Below are 23,919 nucleotides of genomic sequence, written 5' to 3' on the forward strand. Positions count from 1 at the left end.
TGCTCGTATGGTTGTTAGTAGGGTGGTCCTCTGCGTCATATCCAGGATTCTTTTGTTTACTACAAGTATCATTTTGTTATACCGTACTGCAGCTGCATAAGTTATTGCTGGAGTGAAGGTAGATCTGTAATATAACATTAGAGGTCATTTTTTTAATCCCAATCTTTCCTTGTGACCCTGGCCACTAGTGCTGAGTATCATCTTATTTTTGTCCTTATGCATTTTAGATGGGGTTGGAAGGATAGGTTATTGTCTATATAACTCCTAAGTATTTCAGTTGGTTGGCAAGTTTGATGGTCACTCCATCTATTTTGATTTGTGGTGGACGTCATACTTGGAGGTTCCTTTAAGTAGGATAGATATGGTTTTAGTCGGTGAGATTTGTAGCTGGTTTCTTGTAGTCCAGTGCTGTAATTTCTGTAATGCTTGGTTGATGATGCATTCGAGTTGGGCTCTGGAGTCCGCCTCAATAGTAAGGATGAGGCCATCCAGAAAGGCCTGGGCCTCAACCAGCCCCAGGTCCAGCTTCAGGAACTCGTCAAGGACTATAGGAGAGGCCCCCATGACCGACCCTTGTGGTCAGCCCTAGTGTACAGTTCTTGTAATTTGCTGGTAGTTTGCATTTATTTCCACTTTCCTGGATGATAAGTAGTCTTCCATTACCTTATTAGGTTAATGGGGACTGCAGCCTCCCTCAGTCTTCCCAGGACGCTCGGCCACCAAAGTAAGTCGAACACCCCGGCAAAGTCAATCGAAATGACTAGTAGGTATTTTTTCCTGCATTCTTGTGCTTTCCTAAACAGGTTTCCAAGCTGTGGAGAATCCCGGCTTAAAGCCAAACTGGTTCCTAGCCACCAGGTCCGTCCTCTCATAGTGGCTTTGAATCTGTGTGTGCAGCAATCTCTCATATAATTTGCTGGCCACTGACAGCAGCACAATGGGTCTATATGATTCCAGACATTCTGGTTTTTTAATAGGTATTTGCAATTTTCCACGTAGGGAATTTTCCTGTTTCCAGACATCTGTTGTAAAGGTTGAGTAACAATTGTGGGACAGTTTCTACAGTTTTCTTCAGTATCCCTGGTTCAATCATGTCTAGTCCTGGACATTTGCAGTTTCTGATCCTAGTAGCAGCTGTGCCGAGCTCCTCAGGGGTGAAGGGGGGCTTAAGCACAGGAGTGATGTAGTTTTTATTGTCTCTTGCAGATTTTGTGTCACTCTTTCAGGGTTGGTATCGCTGGTTCTTTGAAGATTGTGTCTAGAATATTGCCCATCGACTGCTCCCAGGTGGTGGTTAGATTTCCTTGCGGAGTCCTAGTAGTGCTAATGACACCCCCCCCCCATGGCAGTTTCTTTGCGGTTACCTTGTAAACCACACCCCAGGGATCGGTATTTCCAGTAGTGGATACCAGGATCACTTCTTACTTTTTTTGTATGGTGTCCGTGTAATAGTTCCTGGCTTCTTGATAACGTTTCAAAGCCTCTACTTCATTTATAGGCCATGTCCTGCGGGCTCTCTGGAAGTCTTTTTGTGTTTTATGCATCCGTCTTCGGAGTACAGCTATCTCCTGAATCCACCAGGGAACAGCTCCAGGTTTTGGGTTTTTTTATTTTGATTGCCTGGTCACTGATGCTTAGTATTAACTCTGTGGTTCCCCTATGCAGATCATCTGGGTTGCTCAGGGAGTTTATGCTCGCTAGATTGCTTTCAATAGCCGTGATGAACAGGTCTCTGTAAAGCATCCAGTCTGCTTTGGTGACTGCATATCTGTTTCTTGGTTGGTTTGTTAGTTGTCATGATATTGTAAAAGTTATTGCACAGTGGTCTGAAGTAGTCCACGCCTCCTCCACCCTCCAGTCAGCCATGAAGTTGGCCATGTTCCTAGTGGCCAGGGAGATGTAAATTGTAGCCTCCCAGAGGGTGTTGCAAAAGGTTGGCAAGTGGTATGGTTGATTTAAAACTGTTAGCTCAGATCTTGTCAGGTAGTCTTCAAGAAGTTTTCCGTTTCGGGTTCCTCGCCTGCCTGGGGTTGCACTGTGCCATGCTGGGGAGTGACAGTTTACATCTGCTCCTATGATGTTTGGTTTCGTAAGGTATTCTGCAGGCAACGGAGGTAGCCAATAGCAAAATCTATCTCTTGTGCCGGTCTACAGTAGAGTGACATATAGGGATCCTAACGCTGTGCTGAGTTGGGCACAGGCAACCCACGCAGTGCAAAGCTGTGATTCTGGTTGCAGTGATCTCGCTGTTCCTTACCAGGACAGCTGCCCGCACGGTATCATCATCCGTTTGTATTACTTTATAAGTGAGTGGGTATTGTGCGATCTTTTCCCATGTGAGTATGGTTCTTGTAGCACAATAACAGCCACATATTCCTCTTCGGCTTTAACCCGAATCTGGTCAGCCACTGCACATTTATTTGGATTATCTTTAGCTTTGTTGTATTATACATTTTAATTCTTGTTCCCATAGTTGATCCTGCTTTGGTATAGGCTCTTGGCTCGTGGGGCATTTTGGGTCCCTAATAGAGTGGTCAAGTTTTAAATTCTTACAGTTGATGCAGGTGGGTTCCTTATCTTTGTGGGGGCAGGCGTTATACTCGTGGCCATTCTCAGAGCAGTGGCCACGTGTTGGGGTAGTTTATGCTCATGTGTGCGTGGTGTGGCCAAACTTGCAGCAACGATAGCATTTCAGCACACGACCACACGTTCATGGTAACAGTAGCTTCCCCATTCAACGAACACCCTTGATCGATCTTTTAGGGCTTGCCAGTCCTTCGGAGTGAGTTCAACGACCCAACTCTTTTTAATTGCATTAGCATTAATAGAGGTATATGATGCAAGAAAGCAAGCTTATGCCGCATTAGCCAAAAAAAAAAAAAAAAAAAAAAAACACACTTCCATTTCACCCCTCTGTTTGTTCGAAATACCTGTCCAGCTGAGCCTTAAATTTATTTAGGCTATCAACTTTCACAACAAGGGATGGAAGTCTGTTCCACCAACCAACTACCTGCTGGCTAAAGGCAAATTTCCACACATCTATCCTACATCTGTCTTTCCTCAATCTGAATTTATGCCCTCTCAGGTGATTATTCTGAGCAAGAGGAAGAATCCCATTGGCATTGAGCATGCTCAAACCATTCAAGGCTTTATACACCTCTATCAGATCACCTCGCTGGTGCCTAGTCTCCAGACACTGTAATTTGCAAAACTTATGCCTGCTTCGTAAGAGCAACCCTTTGTTCCATTCACTAATCTTGTTGCCCTTCTCTGTACTTGTTCCAGCAGCTCTACATCCTTCTTGAAATGAGGCCTCCAGACCTGTATGCAGTACTCAAGGTGTGGCCTGACCATTGCCTTATACAAGGGAATAATCACCTCCTTATCCCTGTTAGAAAAATTCCTGTATATCATTGACATGAGCTACTCTTGCAGCCCGTCTGCACTGCTCAGAGAACTTCATATCTGCCCAGATCCTTTTCATTCTCTACCACTGTCAGTGGTGTACCCATCTCTTGCTTTTATGTGGTATTTAGGCGTTGCTATCTCATGTGGCTTTTTTGTCTGGAATTTTATTCTGTAAGTTCCTGTGATAGAGTTCGTATGCTAGTTGGGTTGGTGTGACATCTTTATCCATATCGTAAATTATTATGGCTGTCCCTTTTCTTTTGGGTGGCTCAGCAGTTAGACCCAATCTGGCTATTTTAGAATTTTCAATTATCCCTTGCATCTCCTGCCTTGTCTCGGTTTCAATTAAGAGTCCTACCCTCCTCATCTTGCATATTCCTCGAATTCGGGTCTGTTTGTTGTTTTCCTTCATGATACTTATTAGTTTGGACTTAATCTCATTGCATTTTTAGGTCTTAGTATTACGAGTTCGGCGTTGGGAGGAGTGTACTTTTCTTTGGTTGTTCCCTTGCTGATACCTTTGTCGCAGTTTGTTGGTTCCTCAATGCGTTTGCATAAGTAGGGGCACGCTGTTGCATTTGTTGTGTGCTCCTACACTCCAAGTAGGCCTCTAATTTGGCCGCATTTCTTTCTGACTCTGTGGACTTTGCAAAGGACTGTTTCCAGTTTGATCTAAATTCCCACAATTTCTCCTCTGAGGACAGCTCTAATTCTATTTGTGGATTCTTTTAGTTTGTTCTCGAGCTCCACCCGAAGGGCCAGGACCTGGTCCAGAACCATGCCGTCTGGCAATCTGGGATCTATATTGGGCGATTCGGGCTGTTTGCTAATTTTTTCATTATCATTGGTTGGGGAGCCCCTGTTTGGCCTGATCTTCTTTCTTGTTGCTTTGGGATCTTGTCTCCCTTTCATTTTTCTGAGTGGCATATTTCTTGTTCCTCTTTTTGGAGGTTGGTTGTGACTGTTCATCGTCACCATATCCATTATATTCTATAATTTGCAGATCTTCATTTGGGTCCTGGTTGTGGTATTGTCCTTTTAGTTGTTTTTCTTTGTCTGCTGTTTTGTCAGGCGTTTTCTGTCCAGGGTTGCTCATTTTATCGTAATTTGGTATGATTTTGAATAATCAGACTGCTTCAGATTACCGAGATCAGAACCGCTCAGTCAGGAAGAGGCTGGGAAATGCTTGTAGTGTCAACTGTAAGTCTGTGGCACAATTTGTTGTCTAGCAATATTCATTCTAAGTTTGGGCTCTGTCCCACTGGCAATTTGGGGGGGGGGGGGTGACACCCAGATGCAAAAATAGCCCAAGAGGGACCGAACTACTTTCTGTGGAGGTTATCAGTAGTGCTGATGACGAAGGTTTTTCCACTTCTCATATAGTTGCAAAGATATGATCTGTTCATAGTAAGTCTATGGTGGGGGGGGGGGACTGAAAGCATTGTACCTTGCAGTACAAAACAGAGATATTTCTGAAATTTTTGGGCCAGGATCACTGTCCAAGATTACACAGTATGGGGCACCTCCCTAGTCAAGTGACAGATGGAAATGTGGCAGCCACGTAATATCAGCTGCCTCTCTATTGCCCTGTCGTCAGCTACGTGGTGACATGCAGTCTGACAACAAAGGAAACAGATATTTACGCTTCAAACTGGCTGTACACCCAATAAGATAGATGGTGTAGTGATGGTTGTGTTAAGTGCTTATGGAATTGTGCTCCCCTGTTTTGATGTATAAGTATGGTTTAAAGAGTTATGTTTATTAAATATATGACATGGATAGAGATAACATTGGTGAGTCATGGGATAAAATTTTATTGCAGGTGCTGAAGAGACATACAAGATATTGGTGTTTGATGAAAATTTTGTCTCTAATAGTGACACATATATACACCCTAGCCTCTTAGGCTTACCATAGAGGATTTTCCCTTGTGAAAATTCCCATAGACTTTACATAGTGTGCATAGTATTAGGGTCAGGCGCCACCTGTGGTTTCCCACATCTGCGCCATATGTTCGCTGTGAAGGAATACAGTACTACTGTAAATGCCAGAAAAGTGTTGTGTGTTGTATATGACATATTGCGTTAGGTTCTGTTGTGTGTCCTGGCATTTAGCCCCAGGGCCCCTAGTGGGACTCCACGTTGCCCGCACACACCACTAGGAGGTAGCCAGTCTGCCCATTATTCTCTGGCTTGTCTCCGCCAGGGTCGCCAGAGCTTCCTGGACAGAGACAAACAAAAAAAAAAAAAAAAAAAAAAAAAAAAAGGTAGAGTCGGGGAAGTACAGAGTGCACGCAAGAAAGGAGAGTATAGCTAGAAATATGGAGGATGTAGGCGAAGGTATCCTCCAGGTTATCAATGGAGCAATAAACGCCATCAGTTGAAAGGGGAAACCTGGGAAGGACGATAAATAAGACAGCAAGAGAGCCGTGTGCAAGTTGTCACTGAAGAATGAGGTGGTCCATACGCCAGTTGATCTTATCCAGGTTAAGATTGGTTTTGCCAGTTAGGTTAGGATCAGATGTTTGGGTTGTTCCTATTTTGTGTTGGCAATAGGGGGCTCCGTCTTGTGCAAACTTGATAAACTCATAGTAGAGTTTTCTTCTGTGATGAATAAGTGTTCATTTCCTTGAGGGTTATCTTGGATACGAGTAAACAGGATGCTGCAGAGGTCCTCATAGTGTTGACAGGTATATACTAGATCAGGGGTGGGCAACTTTTTTTGTCAGCGGGCCGAATGAAATTTTTGCATCATGATGCGGGCCGAATGAAAATTTCACATCATGATGCGGGCCGGAATAGATCGAACGATTTAATAAAAAAAATCAGAACCTAAAAAATGTTATATTACTTGAATTACCAAATTATTAATGTATTTTTAAAAAAAGTAAATACAATATTTAAATTTGTCAGAGCTCTATCTGTTTTGACAAAATTTTCAAAGTATTTTGTTGCTTACAAAGTTGCTTAAAAGAAAATTTAAAATGTGGTTTGCTTACGCAAACCACATTTTAAATTTTCTGCTTCAATTTTCATTTGTTCCGGTGAAAATATGTTTTTTTTGAAAAATGCCTTTTTAGATTATATTCTTTAAAAACGGAAATAGTTTCGTTACAAACAGCTTTATAGTCTATATTTGCAATTAAATATCTGAATGTCCAATTATCATTGAAAATGCGGCATTCGGCATCAGTTTTTCTTTTTTTTTTTAATTGGCTCATTTTATGGGCTATAAATTATATTAAATTAAAAATTGTAATAATTAGAAAAGGCATAAAACATAAAATATCTTGCACCAATATTATTTTTTTCAATAAGAAGTCAAACCCAAAGGAACTTCGTTCGATCGATGCTACAATAATAATTAGGAAATAACTCCTCGACGCTGCGTAGAATCACTTGGTTTCTGTTGTACTGGCCGCGATTCCCGATTGAACCGAATTAAGCTGAACGTTTACGGCGAGTGTAGTCAGGTATGGATTTTCTATATTTATGCATTTACCGAGGGGGCCGGATTCAACATCGTCGCGGGCCGGATGTGGCCCACCCCTGTACTGGATGGTTCCAGTCTTCTATTTCACCACATGCACAGTAGGGGTTGTGAATGATTCCCATGGATGTTAATTTATGGTTTATTGATCTGTGTCCAGTGATGAGGTAGGTGGTATAAAGACCAGGACAAAACCAAGTTGGAGATTTAGGAAATACGTCATTCACATACAGTATAAATTTCTTGGTGATTGGGCCCTTGTCGGTAGCAGTCCATCTGTCCTGCCAGGTCTGAAGTAGTAGGATGGCAATTTTTTTCTTTTCCTGCCTGATTTCATTCAGGTTATTGATGGAGTGTCCAAGGATAGTTGCTGGTATACCCCTGGATAGACAGTAGTGGAGGCCCCTTCGAATAACCTCCAGATCAAGCGGAAGGACGCCCGCAAGAACCTGAAGGGCTGGGTTGCTAACTGTGTAGCATGCCCTTGTAATAGTAAGAAGGATGGTGCGCTGGATGGTTCCCAGTTTACGTTTGTTGTTGTAAAGAGTTGCCCTGCGAAACCAGACCCCTGATCCATATGTTATGAAGGGAAGGAAGGTTGATTTTTACAGAATCTTAAGGGTGCGTCGGTTCAATCCCCAATCGCGACGACTCACCCGTGTGATGAGAGCAGTGTAGTTTCTCACTTTCGCGTGGAGGTGTGCAAGATGCGGAGAGAAAGTGAGCTTAGGGTCAAGTACTATTTCCAGTAGTTTTAACGTAGAAACTAGCTTGACGGTTTGGCCTTGAAGTTTGATAGTGGGGTTTCTAGTAGGCTGCAGTGATCCCTTCAGGAGAATGGATTGTGTCTTTTGGGGTGAGAGGCTTAGTTTGTGTAGGGCTGCCCAGTTCTGAAGGATTTGAAGTGCCTGGTTTCCTCTGGCTTCCAGAGAAGCTCTGCTGTCAGCCTCAATGGAGATGGTCACATCATCAGCAAAGACTTGTATAGCTACAGGACCTAGGTCCAGTCCAAGGAGCTCATCCAGGACAATGTTCCACAAAAAAGGACCAAGGACTGAACCCTGGGGGCAACCTCTGTAGATTGACCTGGTAATTCTTAGGTACGTTGAGGAGATTGTAATTTTCCTATTTGATAAGTAGTTTTCGATGCATTTGTATAAATTTAATGGTATATTTGCTTGCCTAAGTCTGCAAAGGATACTTGCCCACCAGAGCCTGTCAAATGCTCTTGCAAAATCTGTTGCTATTAGTAGGTAGTATTTGGAGGTAGAAGTTGAGACTGCAGAGATGATCATTTGCAGTGCGTCTTCTGTGCAACGCCCCGGTCGAAATCCAAACTGGAAGTTGGACTGGAGCCCAGCTTTGGTGTAATGGTCTTGGAGCCGTACTAGGAGTAGTCATTCAAACAGTTTACTGATCATGGATAAAAGGGCAATGGGTCGATATGACTCTGGTTGTTGGAGCGGTTTAGACGGATTTTTTATGATCAGTTTTACATTGGCGTTTTTCCATTCTTCTGGGAAAGATCCATGGGACAAGCACTTAGTGAAGAGGTCGAGTAGAAACTGGATGTTAATTTGGGCGGTCTTTTTAAGGACTTCGGGTTCAATGAGATCTGGTCCAGGACATTTCCTCTCTTTCATTTTGGTAAGAGCCTGCTGCAGTTCATCGGTGGTAAATTGGTCTTCTACAGCATTGTTGAAGTAGATGTTGTTTGCCTGGCATATTTCTTGCTGTTGTACTGTCAGATGTTCAGTATCTGTACCAAAAAGTGTGTCCAGAATATTGGCCATTGACTGCTACCACGATGTAGTCATAGTGCCGTTTGGTGTGAGAGACATTGTCCCATTGAAATAACATTACACAAAATGGAGACTTGTTGCCTTGGATATTTACTGGCTTGGGTTAGCCAACTTTAGGGAGAAGCCATTAAATATTTATATGTGATCATATACTGTGGACATATTAGTGTTTTATTATTTAGAATTCACATTTACATTTTGGTAAAGTCCCATAGGCTAACATGGGGCTAGTTTTGGGCTACTTTTAATGCAGATTTCATCCAGGGTGGGGGAAAAGTGTCTATATAGACATATATTGGTAGACTGTGGGAATTAATTGGTTTTTGTTGTCTAGATTACTTTTCTAAATAACTTAATGTAAGAAGAAGACAAGTGTTTATCGAGAAAGAATCTTCTCGGACACCAGTAAGGAATAAATATAAAAGGAAATCAAAGACCCCTAAAACTATTATAATAAGGGAAAAAGACAAACCAAAACTTGATAAAACAAATACGGTAAAAATTATTACCTTCAACAATGAAGAAAATACAAACCACCCATCTCTTGTTAAAGTAGTTCAAGCAATTACCGAGCAATTCAAGCAAATCTCCATAATTCTCAACCGAGAACGTTTGAGGGTTATGGAGATTTTGAATCCCTAAGTGGTGTAGGGGATAATATAGTTACTGTTTTTAGTAGGGAGGACCATAGGATTTCTTTTATAGATAGTTTAAACTTGGGAGGATCATTAAATGCCTCTGAGGTGTATGTGGCATTGGCTAAGATAAGAGAGGCTTTAGGAGAAATAATGTCTAAAGAGTCAAGTAAAATAACAAAACCAGCGTCCAATAGAATTTTTCGTCTCTGGGCTGACTTGGAGGTGGCAACAACAGCTTTGGTAGGGGACAATGAGTGCCTCAAGGTACAAGCTAGGGATCTGGAGGAGAGTGCTTGTCAGATAAATCAAATTTTAGATTTCCAGATTGAACTTCATAAGAAGTCTTATGCAGAGATAGTGCAGCAGGATCTCAAGTTAATTGATCCTGTGGACATCAAGAATAAACCAAGATCTAAAGAGGGGGACTGGCAGTGCTAGTCGGGATAGATTTTTATCAGTTCCTAGAGGTGTGCCTAATCTTCAGAATCTGGTTATTCTCAGGCCCACCGAGGACTCTTCCTTGAGTTTGAGTCAAGACATAAAGCAGAAAGTGACTGAAGTCATTAAGAGTGACCACAAGGAGATGAAAGTAAAAGGTATTCGTCTCCTTAGGAATAATGGGATTCTTGTGGAGACCACAGATTCGGTGGATGTTAATAGGATCTCTTTTTGCTTCTGCCTTGAAAGAGATAGGCCTTGCAATGGAAAAACCTCGGTTATCAGATCCAACAGTGTTAATATGTGGTGTCCCTTGTGATTATGTTAAAGAGGATACACTTGAAGATCTATTCTTTAAAAACTTAAAAGATTTTGGATTCTTGCAGGATGAAATTAAAGATGTGGTGACTTACAGATTTAGTTCTGGATCAGGTACAAAAGTGGTTAATTGGGTGATCGGATTTAGTCCTCGTATGATGAAGTATATTCTGGAGAGTGATAGAATCTATCTTGGATTCACATCACACAGGTTCCGTAGGTTTACGATTGCAAGCAGATGTTTTCATTGTTTGGGGTATGGCCTCTCGACCCAATTTTGTTCCCATAAGGCAGTTTCTTGTGGACACTGTGCAGAGAGTGGTCATGTCTATGGAGAGTGCCCCCATAAAGTAGATTCTCCAAAATGTATCAACTGTAAGAGACGTGATGGAGATTATAATCATTCTGTAAGGGATGTTAAGTGTCCAGAATACTTGAAAGCGGTACAGCTTATGGACAGTAGAACAAAACATGAATGATAATGCTTAATGGTTCTAATTCAGTGACAGAGTGGCTGATAAGAATCCAATTTTGGGTGATGTTATATATGAAGGTGTAAAAGCTCTTCAGATAAATGGTCAGCACTCAAGAGTGGCATTGGTTGAGATTAGAATATCGGCATTTGAAAATAACTTTTGACATTATTTGCAAACAGGAACCCTTGCATTCTTTGCAGGTAGAAGGTGGGGCCCATAAAGTTATGGGTTTTCCAACCTCTGCAAGAATTATTCATTCCCTTGAAAAACTTCCATTGGCCATTGAATTACAGGTCTGTGTACGGACACTGTGACCTGTTTAATGATCTCCACACCTTTCATAAGTTTTTATATTGCGTCTGTTTACCGTCCGCCAACTGAGGACATACAATTGAGTCTATCAGATTCATGTACTTTTGAACTGTCCATTGTACTCTCAACCTACAGTGGATTTAATGTCTGTAGTTCCAAACCTATTGGAGACCAATGTAAATATCCTAGTTGAAGATTGTGATAGGTTTACAGCTCCTCAAACCTTCTTGAGAACTGTCTTTACATTGAGGACTCAGCTAAGAACTTCAGCTTCTCCTGGGAACTGACTTCACAAAAAAAACCAAAGATTAATGTGGAAACAGAAGATTTACGTGAATTGTTATTGTGCTAATTTTTGTCTTGATTTTTGTCAATTGTTATTGCATTGATTTTTGTCAATTGTTATTGCATTGATTTTTGTCATGATTTATGTTAATCAATGGTGATTTAGGTCAGTTGCTATTGACGAGATGTCAGCAGGTTTGGAAGTTTTAGCGGAAAGACTAGATAGTGCTGTTAATTGAATGTTGGAGGTGGTCTTTCTTTGAAGAGTATTTCTATAGTTAAACATAGTCTGTTGTTTGTAAAATAATTATATATTGTTTTCTGCATTGTCAGGAATTCTGAGACTTTGAGCACATTTAAAACAAATGTATATATCTGTTTATATAATAATTACTGTTTCTTGGTGGACTGAGGATAATTTGTGAAATTTTTTCCACTAGTGATTCACTTTTCATTCATTTCTTATTTCATTTTATTTAATTATTCGCTCGCTCCAAGTTCAGGGTAATCTGGAAGCGAGATAGGCACTCACCGGTATTGCACTACCTCCAGTGGGTGCGGGACTTGTGCATTTGGCACAAACAGACAGTGTAAACCCAGGCCTAGAGAAGGGCACCAGGTAGCAGCTGCCTTGTATCGGTGGTGGTATAATACTGCACACATGTTTTTAAGCCAACTTTGTAGAGATTCTACGGCTGTACAGATGAACTACGTGGAGATGGGCTTTTGCCTAGGAGCCACCCCTTGATTCTGGGATACACAATTGTTATGCACCAGGAGGTCAGGAATAAAATAGTATTTTATATATGTATAACGAGAATGTTAATGTATATAAAATTGTATATATATTTTGTAACTTTTGTATATAAATGTAATAATTGTGTGTACAAATAAATGGGGAAAAAAAAATGTGCATCTAATAATTGTGTACAGCCTCCTGGAAGGGTACTTTCCAAATCAGTGGAAATTGGCATTGCTCAAGATTCTTCACAAGCCAGGGAAAAACACATCCGGTCCCCGTGCTTTCAGACCAATTTCCTTACTTGCTAATCTGGGAGAGTTATTCAAACATCTTCTGGCTCCCAGATAAAGAAATTTGAGGAAAACCAATTATGCTCAAGCTGTCAGTTTGGTTTCAAGAAAGGGAGGTCCACTTGACAATGCTATTCTCATTGACTAACTTTATTCAGAATTCATCTTCTAAATATGTTTTGGCAATTTTTATGGACTTTGAGGGCGCTTTCGACTTCCTCAGGTCTTTAAGGTTGGCTAATTTGATAATTATGTGTACAGGGTACTGAGATCATACTTTAATGAGACATCATGGTCAAGGCAGTGTCTGTCTTATAATGCCCAGGTTTCGAGAGGATGCCCCCAGGGGTTGGTGTTGGAGCCTCTCCTCTGGAATGCTGTATTAGATCAGTGGCTCACGAGAACACACGAGGATTCTCTAAAGGTGGCCTACGCTGATGACCTCGTGATTGCTATAGAAGGAAGGTCACGTAAGGTATTAGAGGACAAAATTCAACCTATCTTAGATGATTTGGTGGCGTGGGCTTGAAATCAAGCTCAAGATATCTCCGAGCTGGTCATGACATTTAAAAACCACTTTAATTAAGGAAGACCACCAAGAATTCAACTGAATGATTCACAGATACCTTATGTTCCTCAAAACAAATATCTCGGCATAATCCTCGATGCTAAATTAACCTTTCTCCCTCATGTCACCAAACCGAAGGGAAAAATTTGAAATTTTACTGCTTCGGTCATAAGAATCTCCAAAAGAGACTGGGGTTTGAATAAAAGACCATGAAACTATATTATAAAGCAATATTTCTGCCTATAGTTTCATACGTAGCAGGTATTTGGCACCAGAACATCGTTAAGGTTAAAATCAAAAATAAGCTACTATCAATTCAAACAACAGTGCTTCTGGCACTAAATAATGTCCCTCGTACAGTATCAAACAATGCCCTCCAAATCCTTGGAGGGCCTTTAGATTTATTTATCTTATACTGTGTCATGATATATAAACAAGAAAGGACTGCAGGTGTCTATTATGGAAATTACAACAGACCCAGTTAGTAACTTGAAGACAGAACGGAAAAGGTTATGGAGTGAAGTGGTTAGTATTTGGCAAAGTAGATGGAATGAGTCTGTGCATGGTGAAGCCACAAAGAAGTATATTGAAAATGTTGAGTTTGCTTCTACTCAACCTTCTGTTTCATGGTGTGCACCAAGCATGTTTACGACATATTTATTAAAGGGCCATGGATCTTTGAGGACCAAACTTTTCGACAGAGGTTTGGAGCCGGATCTTTTTTACACCTGTGGTCAAATGGAGGACCGGATCCATGTTTTACTATTTTGTCTGCAATATACAAACCATCAAGTATTGCTACTTAATCAGGTTCCAGGTCTAGCTGAGGAGAATGTAAAAATACTAGTTGAGAACAAAACAAACTTTGAGACTTTCCAGACCTTTGCAGAATCGGTCTTTATGAAAAGACTTGAACTAAGAACTCAAATCCAATATCGAATAGAAATCTGACAGCTGAGAAGTTAATATATATGTTTTTATCCCATTAAATATAAATAGAATGACTTGTTGTAAGATATGTAAATTTAATTGTATTACTAGGATTTAGAGTTCAAATTCTAGTATCTTGTGCAAATGTAAATATTTACTTCGCTAAGTTTATTGGAGTTTTTCAAATTGGCTTGTATCTGCTGATGCTTGGATGTGGGTCGTCATGGAACAAAGAAATATGTGGGCTGTGTTAGGGTAACTAAGAGTAAGAACACGTTCAGGTATACTTGCATGTATAGTAAATAAATTTTATGAATTTGAGTCCTGGTCAAGTCATAAAATTTAGACATTGTAGGGGTATCAGAGGCATGCAGAATAAATTGCATAATGGTATCATTCAGATATAAGGAATGCATGAATAGTGGAGTGCAATTTTACAGATGATACAAAGGTTAGCAGGGTGGTTAATGACAGTACTGACAGAGTGCTACTGCAACATTATCTATCAAAATCAGGCAGTTGGCTGAGAAATGGCAATTGAAGTTTAACATTGACAAATGCAAATCACTGCATATGGTCCTGAAAGTAGTACCAAATGTGTGGTACTACATGCAATGTAGTTGAAAATGAAAAAGACCTGGGGGTTATTGTGCAGTCAGATATGAAGTTTTCCGAGCAGTACAGATAGACTGCTAGAATAGCACATGTTGTTTTGTCAATGTTATACAGGAGTTTTTCCAGCAGGGAAAAAGAGGTGGTTATCCCATTGTATAAGACAGTGGCCATGCCACATGAGTATTGCATACAGATCTAGGAGCCAGCCCTCAATTTAGGAATGATGTAGAGGAACTGGAACTAAGAAAGGCAATGAGATAGGTGAGGGTAACAAAGAGGTGCTCTAACTAAAAAAAAAGCCTTCAATTCTGAAATTTGCAGCATCTAGAGACTAGGCACCTGCAAAGTGATTTGGGGTGTTTAAGGATTTGAATGGATTTAGCAGGCTCAATGCTCATGGGATTCTTCCTCTTGCTTGCACTACACACAAGTGGGGGCATAAATTGAAATTGAGGCAGGATCCTTGAAGAATAGATATGCAGAAGTTTGCCTTTAGACAGCAGGTGTTTGATTGCTGGAACAAACTTCCATCCGTTGTTGTGGAAGTGGGACTTGAATAAAAATAAGGCAACTAGACAATTAACATAACTATTCGATTATTTGGATAGTGAAACAGTAAGTTGTTTTTTTTTCCTTTTCGCTACTAATATTAACTTTAACAGTAATTAGAATTTTTGCTTGGCAATTCAGTGATTTCAGAAAATTTTTAATATATTATAGGATTTTCTTGCTACCCAACTTATGGTCCAGGCTGCAGATACCAAAGTACTGAGAGGACGAGAATCAAGAGATAAAAAATCAGAAACTGGGGAAAAAGTAAGATTTATTTATTTATTTATTTATTTATATATATATATATATATATATATATATATATATTTGATGGCAATTATATAACCATGTTTTGTATATTTATGTTTGTGATTTAAACTGACTGATGAGTTAAGCAGTTCAACTGAATTAACTAACAACTGAACAAAAATTGATTTAGTTGAATTGCATAATAAATTCAGTTGATTATATGGACATTAATTAATACAGTGAATATTCTCTCAAAGCATACAGCAGATTTATCTTATGAATTATTTAGGCTGACTTGTTCATTAAATTAAACAGTTGTTGTTCCACAAGCCTCCAAAGGTAAATCAGAATAAAACATATAAAAAATCATATTGCATTTGGCACTTTCAAAAATTCTCAGTATGAAAATATAATATGATCATAACAGTAATCTCTCTACGGAATTCAGCATTACCTCTGTGACCTTTAAGAAAAGAAAAATATCCTAATTCTTAGAGTCTGTACTACCTTCCTGCAAAAAAAATTCTGTCTGCACTCTTCAACTTGCCTTTGCATGGTCTCTTAGCATGACGTGAGCATGTAGATATTTTGCAATCCCCCTGGCCCTGGGTGCCAAATTTTCTCTTAAAACTCATTCACTCTTAAAAATTTGCAAACTGAACAAGAACTGTAACTTTTTTGAAAGCTACAGTTTTTGTTTAGCTTGCAGAGTTTTTTCTTCCATTTCCATAAACATGCTGGACAGACAACTTGTGTAATCGAGACCACTAATATTAATGATAGTGTGCTACTGCATCAATATCTAGCAAAATTAAGCAGTTGGCTGAGAAATAGCAATTGAGGTTTAACATTGGCAAATGGAAAACACTGCACATGGGCCTAAATGTAGTATCAACTGTGTGGTACTACATGCAAGGTAGTTGAATATGAAAAAGACTTGGGGGTTATTGCAGTCAGAAATGAAGTTTTCTGAGCAGTGTAGACAGGTGCACATGAGGTTTTGTCAATGTTATTCAGGAATATATACCCGCTTATATATTAGCAGGTCTCAATTACACAATTTGTCTGTTCAACATGTATAGTATCAAGTTTCGAGACAACAGGATTACCATAATGTTTTTTATATGATGCCATTTCCATAAACTGAAGCAGGTCATGTCTTACAAGTTGTAAGCGGATTCCGAAAGAAAAGCCACATTTCTTACTTTTTTTAGTTTTTTACTAACTAATCTTGCACTGCTCCTGCCTCTGGCAGGCCAGAAAACCTGGGCAGTTAAGACAACCCTCAGGGTCAAAAGGAGAAAACCATGATGCACTAATGATAGTGCATCATGGTTTTCTCCACATGCCACCCATGAAACAATAAGGAAAGCTGATGCCAGAAATATTGGATCAGGTAAGATCCAGCAGATTGATTTTGCTGTATACCCAGTATAATGCATTCCTCAAATGATGTTCCAGTATGCAAACTGTAAAGAATATTGCTGGATGCCCAAAGAACATGAAACGTCTAATTCATCCAAACCACTGGAGACACTGTTAAACACTAACCAATTTGAAGGGTTAACCGTTACAGTACCTCCCCATGTCACTTAATACAATAAAAGGATTAGTTTCACATCATCGGAACCTCCTCGATATCTCATGCTTAGGAAGTAGGAGGAAATGCTTAGTGAACTCAATGAATAAGGAGTGATTGACGTTAAGAGAATATCAGTTTTTTTTTTTTTTTTTTTTTAAGAGGGAGATGATGCATTTATTCCAACATGAAATCTAATCATCACATCTATCAAATCTGGATATTTAAAATGCAATACAAGACCCTATATCCTGAACCCTCTGAGCTGTTGTAGATGCCAAAGGCTTGGAGATTTCCAAACAGCATGCAGAGGAGTTGCCAGTTGTGCAAAATTTGGATCCACTGATGGCAATTGCCAAAATTGCAATGCATCAGTGATCAAATGTCTAAACTGTAATAAGGATCACTCGGCATGTGCTAAGATTTGTGACTGAGGGAAAATTGGAACATCAATACTGAAATATAAAGTTCAACAAAGTCTCTTACCATGAGGCTAAACAAAGTATCCTCCCAAAGAATGCAAGCTGATCAACCATGCACAAATCACCTATAAATATCAATCTGCAGAAACCCAAACTGACTTAACTATAATGCCAAATTAATCTTTTTTCAAAGCTTGTTTAAAACTTACTCTCCTCTCCAAAGCTTGGTTCTGCTTTGGAGGAGACTATCTGTACACTAATAACAATTTCACCCAAAAATCCACTTCCTTCCAGTAAAGAAGTTGGGGAAAAATAATAGCACTGCTCATCTACATGCTCATGATGAAATGGATATTGATAGAAAGAAATGGTCATTAGAAGAATAGGGTATCTTTTAATGGAGGATATGGACACAGGAAAATTTGTTTTACCAAAAAAAAAAAAAAAAAAAAAAAGGTTGAGTTAGGGCAGATGAACATGAAATACCAGCCCTTTGAAGGAAATCCAAAGGCACAGCAAGAAATACATAATAGATTCATTAATTCAGCGGAACTGGCATGGTTTCTTAGCCAACATTGAGGACATTTATGACCTTATTGCTCAGTATCTACCAATATCTGCCTTCAAGAAATATACTTAAAACTGTCAGATGCTCCAAAAATAAACAGGTGTACAATTTTTATAATAGACAGGACCCAGCATAGCTCCACACATGGAGGAGTAGCAATTCTGGCCAACCTTCATAACCCTCACAAAAGAGTCACCACTAAACTCATTCTCTTGAATGAGTAGCCATTCAACTTGCTTTGGCCATAAAAAATAACAGTTTTTTCTCTTTACATACCACCAAACTGTGATGTGCAGTTTAGGCGATATTAATAGCCATCACTCACTATAGGGAAATGACTACGTAGATTGGAAGGAAAACAAATTGATCAGCTCATAGATGACAACAGTGCTGTTCTCCTTAATGATAGATCACCGCCGACCAGGCTAGTTGGGTGGGTAAAGTTGCCTGCCTGGCAACCCAAAGGTTGCGGGTTTGAATCCTGCCTCGGGCTTGGATCAGAGTGCAAAACCTTGGGAGGTGCAATATGGCCACAGAAGCCGATGCGCTAACAAAAAAAAAAAAAAAAAAGATAATCACCAACTTATATTCACCTCCTATCAGTCACAAGTACATTTGATCTGCTAAAATGGGATGTGTTCCCTCTGCTAAAATGGGATGCATCTAGTGATCCTCTCCTTAGTGACCATAATCCAACCATAATAAACTATTAGATAAAGTACCCAATATCCCAAATGGAAATCATAAATGAAAACCTGAGAAAGCTGAATCGGAAAAATATCAAACTACAGCGACACTCAATTTACAAATAATTCAATGGTGTTCACCCAAAGGTGCAGTCAAGTGTGTTACTACGAAGGTACTATATGTTTTTAATAGTGCCGTACCTAAAAGCATCTACGAAACTGCTGATACATCCAAAAACATGGTAGAACAATGATTGCTTGAAATAGAACGTGCAACATTTTCTGCCAAAACCCAACTACAGCCCAATCTGCTTAAATACAAACAAACTAGTGTGAGGGCTAGGTATATCAGGAGAGCCAGCAAAACTCTCCCGAATACATTTTGCTTGAAAAAGAAATCATACCACAACTTCCCAATAAATATGGAAAAATTTTTGAAAAATAAATGACAAATATAATGACAACTTCTGCCAATTATAAACTGGCAGGAGTTGCAGGCACAAGGTTAAAGAATGGCAGAACCTCCACAATTTACAAATGCCCTTGGTCAGACTTTTGCAAAGGTGTTGGCAATATCATCTTATGCATGAAGATTTTCAAAAATGAAGATAGAAATAGAAAAACCAAGATAAATTTTCTCTCAAATAGGGATAAAGAGTGTTGTAATCAACCATGAACAAAACACAAACTAAAAAGAGCACTATCAATGATTTGAGCATAGAGCTGAGAACCAAACACCATTCTTTACTCAACAAGCAAGCACCTGACTGAAAGGTCCTTAGTCACTTCTTTTTTCCGGTAGTAGAATCTATTCAGAAAATAGGTTTCCAGAACAATAGCACATGCTTTCCCATTCTTGATTTCCCAAAATCAGGAAAAAAAAGACCCCACCAATCTGAATAACTACAGAACCATTGCCTTTACCATCTGCCTTTTGGAAGATTTGAGAAAAAATAGTAAATCACAGCATGTGTTATCTAGAAAATTATGGTCTCCTATACAATATCCAGAATGTGCCCAGAAGAAATAGATTCACCTTACATATTTTGGCACAAATGGAAAGCACAATCAAAAATAGCTTTCTCTGGTTTGAATATCAGATAGCAGTTTGTTTTGATATCAGCAGAGCCCATGACACTACCTGGAAGTTAGAATCCTCCACCAGTATATTGCCATGGATTACATGGACATTTGCTCATCTTCGTTTGAAACTTCCTGCAGTGCTGCAAATTCGAAGTGTACTTATAAACTACACTATCAAAGGTCTTCTATGGGAAGGTGTCCCTCAAAATGTCAAATGTCAAAAAATGTTTAATCAAGCTTCAAAATCACCTGATTTTGAAGCTTGATTAAACATTTTATTGTAATATGTATTGTAAAATGGTTTGCTGCACTTAATAAAGCAACACAGAAACTTTCTTATCACACAAATGCACTTCAATAAACCTCCAATGGGCACCTTTGGTAGCATGTAGAATGTCAAGATGGTAAACAATTTCATTTCAAGTGTTTTGAAGCATCTCTTGAGATATGGAAGTCTCTGACTCTTCAGTCCAATCTTTTAACTCTGTGATGGTAACTTTTTTTTTGCGTACACCTTATACTTTATGTAGCCCCATATAAAGAAATCCAAAGGTTGTTATTCTCTGCAACTGCTCAGAAGAGAATTTGTCTTCACTGGTGTGATTTTTCAGACTGGCTGTGATGTTTGGGGAATGAGGAGGCCATGGAATGGGACCATCCTGGTTGATCCACTGATTAGGAAATTTTTTATTGAGGAAATGACTCACATACAAGCTTCACTGTGGTTGTGCCCCATCCAGTAGATAGCACACATATAGCTGCATATCTTCCAGCTGAGGTGCAGCATACAGTTTGAGTATATCTAATTTGTAGAGTTCACAATATTTTCATGGGCAAAAAATGGCCCCGTCACGTGGCTGAAGGACAGTGTGCACCACACCTTTACCTTGGGACTATCATATTCGTGTTCATGAACTGAGTGGGGATTTTCAGATCCTCGTGTACAACAATTTTGTCTGTTAACCTTACCAGACGCGTAGGATGTAGCTTCATCACAGAAAATGACATTTTCCAGAAAGTGCTCATCTTCGTATATACAGTTGAGAATGTAAACAGCAAACTCCTCTCATTGTGGTTTGTCATGAGGATTAATTCTCTGGACGATTTGCATTTTGTGAGTGAACCACCCTGTGCAATGTTGCTCGCAGTATTTGCTGCTGAAAGTTACCTGGCAGATCCAGGTAAACACTTTCTGAATTTCCAAAACTTCATCTTCAGATATACCAGTCCTACCTGCTTCTTTCTGTTGCATCACACTGCCAATTTCTTGAAACTGCTTCACTCATCACCTCATTCTTGATTGTTCCTTAGGTCAATCTTTCAATTTCCATGAAAACTGTCTCTTTACAGTCACTGGAGATGTGGTATCCCACTGTTGCAGTGCTTGCTGGGATCAAGGCTGCCAACTTTGGGTCATATCTTGTTACGGGCATGAAAGTAAGTTTACTTTATAGATTTTTGAGGTGCTAAACACTGAAATAGTGCTTAAAATGGCAGATTGGCTCTTCTTTTCGAAAAAAGTAGTTTTTTATATTTATACTAGGTATTTTTTATTTATATGGCAGTAAGATGTAGCTACAAACATGCCTGAATCAAACACGGAACCTTTTTGCCTTTCACTTATATTCAGCTTCGAGAGCATCCCTTTTCACCATGCAGCAATAACCGACTAACACGGCCAACTCCTCTGCTCCAGGGCACGATTATCCCACTCGCAGAGAAAGCAACTCAGTTACTAGTGTAACCCTTTTGTAGTCCTAATAAAATGCTGATTACCTTTAAATTGCCACATATCTGCCAGTCATACTTCTGATAGTATACACCTAAGAGGATGTTCTCCATATTTACATATGTATGTTTCTTTTTTGTTGGCAGTATATGCAAAAGGTATTGAAGGCAGCATATTTCCATTGTTTAATAACACAGCCTTAAGGCTAATCTTAAAAGTGTTTATAAATAGTTGCTATTCTTCGGGAATGTGCCTCATGTTCATTGCTGCCATTAGACCGCCAACATCCTTACAGACAGCGAGTTCACCGTCTTTTGATAGAATTTATCATAGTCTTTATTTCGAGGTCGAAATATTGTCACTTTCACAGAATCTAGAAGATGCCACTGTTGCAGCCACGAGGCCAAAAGCCTTATTCTTCTGCAGTTCGAGATCCCTGATGAGGTCATTAAGTTCCCTTTCTGTGATATTATTTGGTTCAGAAGGATAAAGGCTTGGACAAAATGGTGGATCCCTTGACGTAGACTGCTGCTGTATTTCTTCGTATATATCAAGTTGATGTCCATCTGTGTATTCATCTTCATCAGAGTGTACAGAAAAATGATCCAGTGGTTCAGGAATAGGTAGTACTTCGCTTGAGGCATGAGATGAATTGCAGATGGTATATTTGGATACATCATTGTCCACTTTTTTCTTCATTATCATCCCTTTTCTAATAGGAGGTGCCATACAGTCTGTGACGCGATTTGTTGGCTTTATGTTTAATTAATATAAAATACTTCACCATCGTGGGCACTGTGAAAGGCATAAAATGTCCCTTTAATTCACCCACGTGTTGTTTTGTTGAATAGGTAGTGCATCATATGTCTGGCACCCAGTTCTTGTCCTGGTTACCTACCTCAGGTGAAGAGAGGAGGTATAAAGTCTATCAGGTGAAGAGAGGGGGTATAAAGTAGCCGCACAAGGGTGCATAGCTTTGGTTGCCTTGTGCACAGTAGTTGTATCAGAGGTGAAACCTTGTCTTCGTTGGGTTACAGTTGAATTTGGGTGCCGATCCTATTCAGGAAGTAAGTCCATTCTAGGTATCCTTCCAGTTGCTCAGCTTGCAACAGGGAGTTTCGAATTAAAGTCTAGTGGTCGAAATGTGCCCTGTCCTTTGCAGTCTTCACTTCCCTTTAGGTTTAATTTCAGTTTTATATTTTCAGGTTTCGTGTCTTCCAAATCCGTCACCTTGGTAGCTTTGCCAGACTTAGATCCTTCGTATATATTCCAGTGGTAGGACTCATAAAGGAAGTTCCAAGTTTTTATCCTCTGTTGTTATTCTGTGCAACTGCTCAGAAGAGGATTTTTTGGACTGCCATGTGCTTGGCTCAGTTCTATCTTGTTGAAGTTCATGGTGGTTTCCAATCACAGGTAGTCGGTTGGGTGATGGATAGGATTAGGGCAGGACCCATTAGTCCCAGTGGATGGAAATGAATGTTCTGCATCTGGTGAAAAGTTTCTGTGCATAAATTGAGACCACGTATTCCTCCTGGCAGTTGAGGGTGTGACTCGAGATTCCATGAAAGGTATTCATTGCTGTTGTATGAATACAGCAGAGATCTTTGTAGTGGGCACAGTAAAACACAATGTGCTGCCAAGTCTCTGCCTCGCCACACGTACAGAGGGGTCTTCTGAAATCCCAAAGTAATTCAGTTTAGCATCGAAAGCTCCATGGCTGGTAAGCAGACAGGTAGTAAAGAGACCAGGTTGGAATCAGATCGGGGGCTTTGAATATACCCAGTGGGTGCGAGGGAAGAACTTTCAGGTAATTTCTCAGTCGATGCATCCGACCTGTTCTGCAGTACTTGCTATAGGTGTTGTTGAAGTCTGATCATCACTGATCTTCAATTTGCCGACTGGTTGATGGTGTATTTCAGAAAGGTGCATGGCAGTCCTTTGGTAAGGTGGTATACGGATCATCATGCCATACGGATCATTTCATTATCCAGAGGGAGGATCCCAGCAATGTCTTGAAGGACATGAGTGCTGGTTGTACAACAGGCACAAGTGATGATAAGGAGGATCAAGCATTGGATGGTATCCAGCATCCTGTGGTTGTGGAACCACATGGGCGATGCATAGGTAATTGCCACCAGAAAAATTGTTTTATAATAAAGGTGCGTTTGTTAAGCCCCAGTCTCATCTCAAGGCTCTGGCAACTAAGGCTGAATAATTTCTCATCTTGGCTTTGATGTGTTTCAGGTGGAACTGGAAGGAAAGATTGGAGTCCAGAATGGAGCCTAAATATTCCAGGTTTGATACTAGTTTAACAGTAATTCAGTGTGATCTATGGAAGCCCTGCGAGGTTTAGGAGCCCTTTGAGTAGGATAGAACACATCTTGGTTGAAGATATTTTTAGGAAAGGTTTTCACCCAGTCTTGCAAGATCCCAAGTGATCTGTTTGCTTGGGTTTCCAATTGGGCCCGGCTATCTGCCGCAGTCATCAGCATCAGATCATCTGCAAAGGCCTGGGAGCAGATGTCCCCCGAGGTCAATAGAGAGGAACTCATCATGTTCCACAGGAGTGGCCCTAGGACAGAGACCTGTGGGGCAGCCCCTATGGACAGGACAAGTTAGGTTTTTTATGGAGCAGTGATGTTAATTTTCCTTTGGAAGAGGTAGGACTTGATGGTCAGGTACAAGTTGATTGGGGTTTAGCATGCCTCAACCTGGCCAGGACGCTCGGCTCGCAAACAGT

General features: G+C 40.0%; 1 protein-coding gene across 1 annotated transcript in view; it reads left to right on the top strand.

Annotated features, from left to right (window-relative positions):
• Positions 1-23,919, top strand: part of LOC150078372 (bromodomain-containing protein 8-like) — a 159,922-nt gene that overhangs the window by 119,496 nt on the left and 16,507 nt on the right. Inside the window, exon 5 of the mRNA XM_090384944.1 lies at positions 15,032-15,127. Coding sequence (XP_090241070.1) covers positions 15,032-15,127 — 96 coding nt within the window. The remainder of the gene's footprint in view (positions 1-15,031; positions 15,128-23,919) is intronic.

Source organism: Mastigoproctus giganteus, chromosome 11, assembly GCF_048544385.1.
Source record: "Mastigoproctus giganteus isolate SK-2022 chromosome 11, ASM4854438v1, whole genome shotgun sequence".
In the NCBI taxonomy this organism is placed as follows: Eukaryota; Metazoa; Arthropoda; class Arachnida; order Uropygi; family Thelyphonidae; genus Mastigoproctus; species Mastigoproctus giganteus.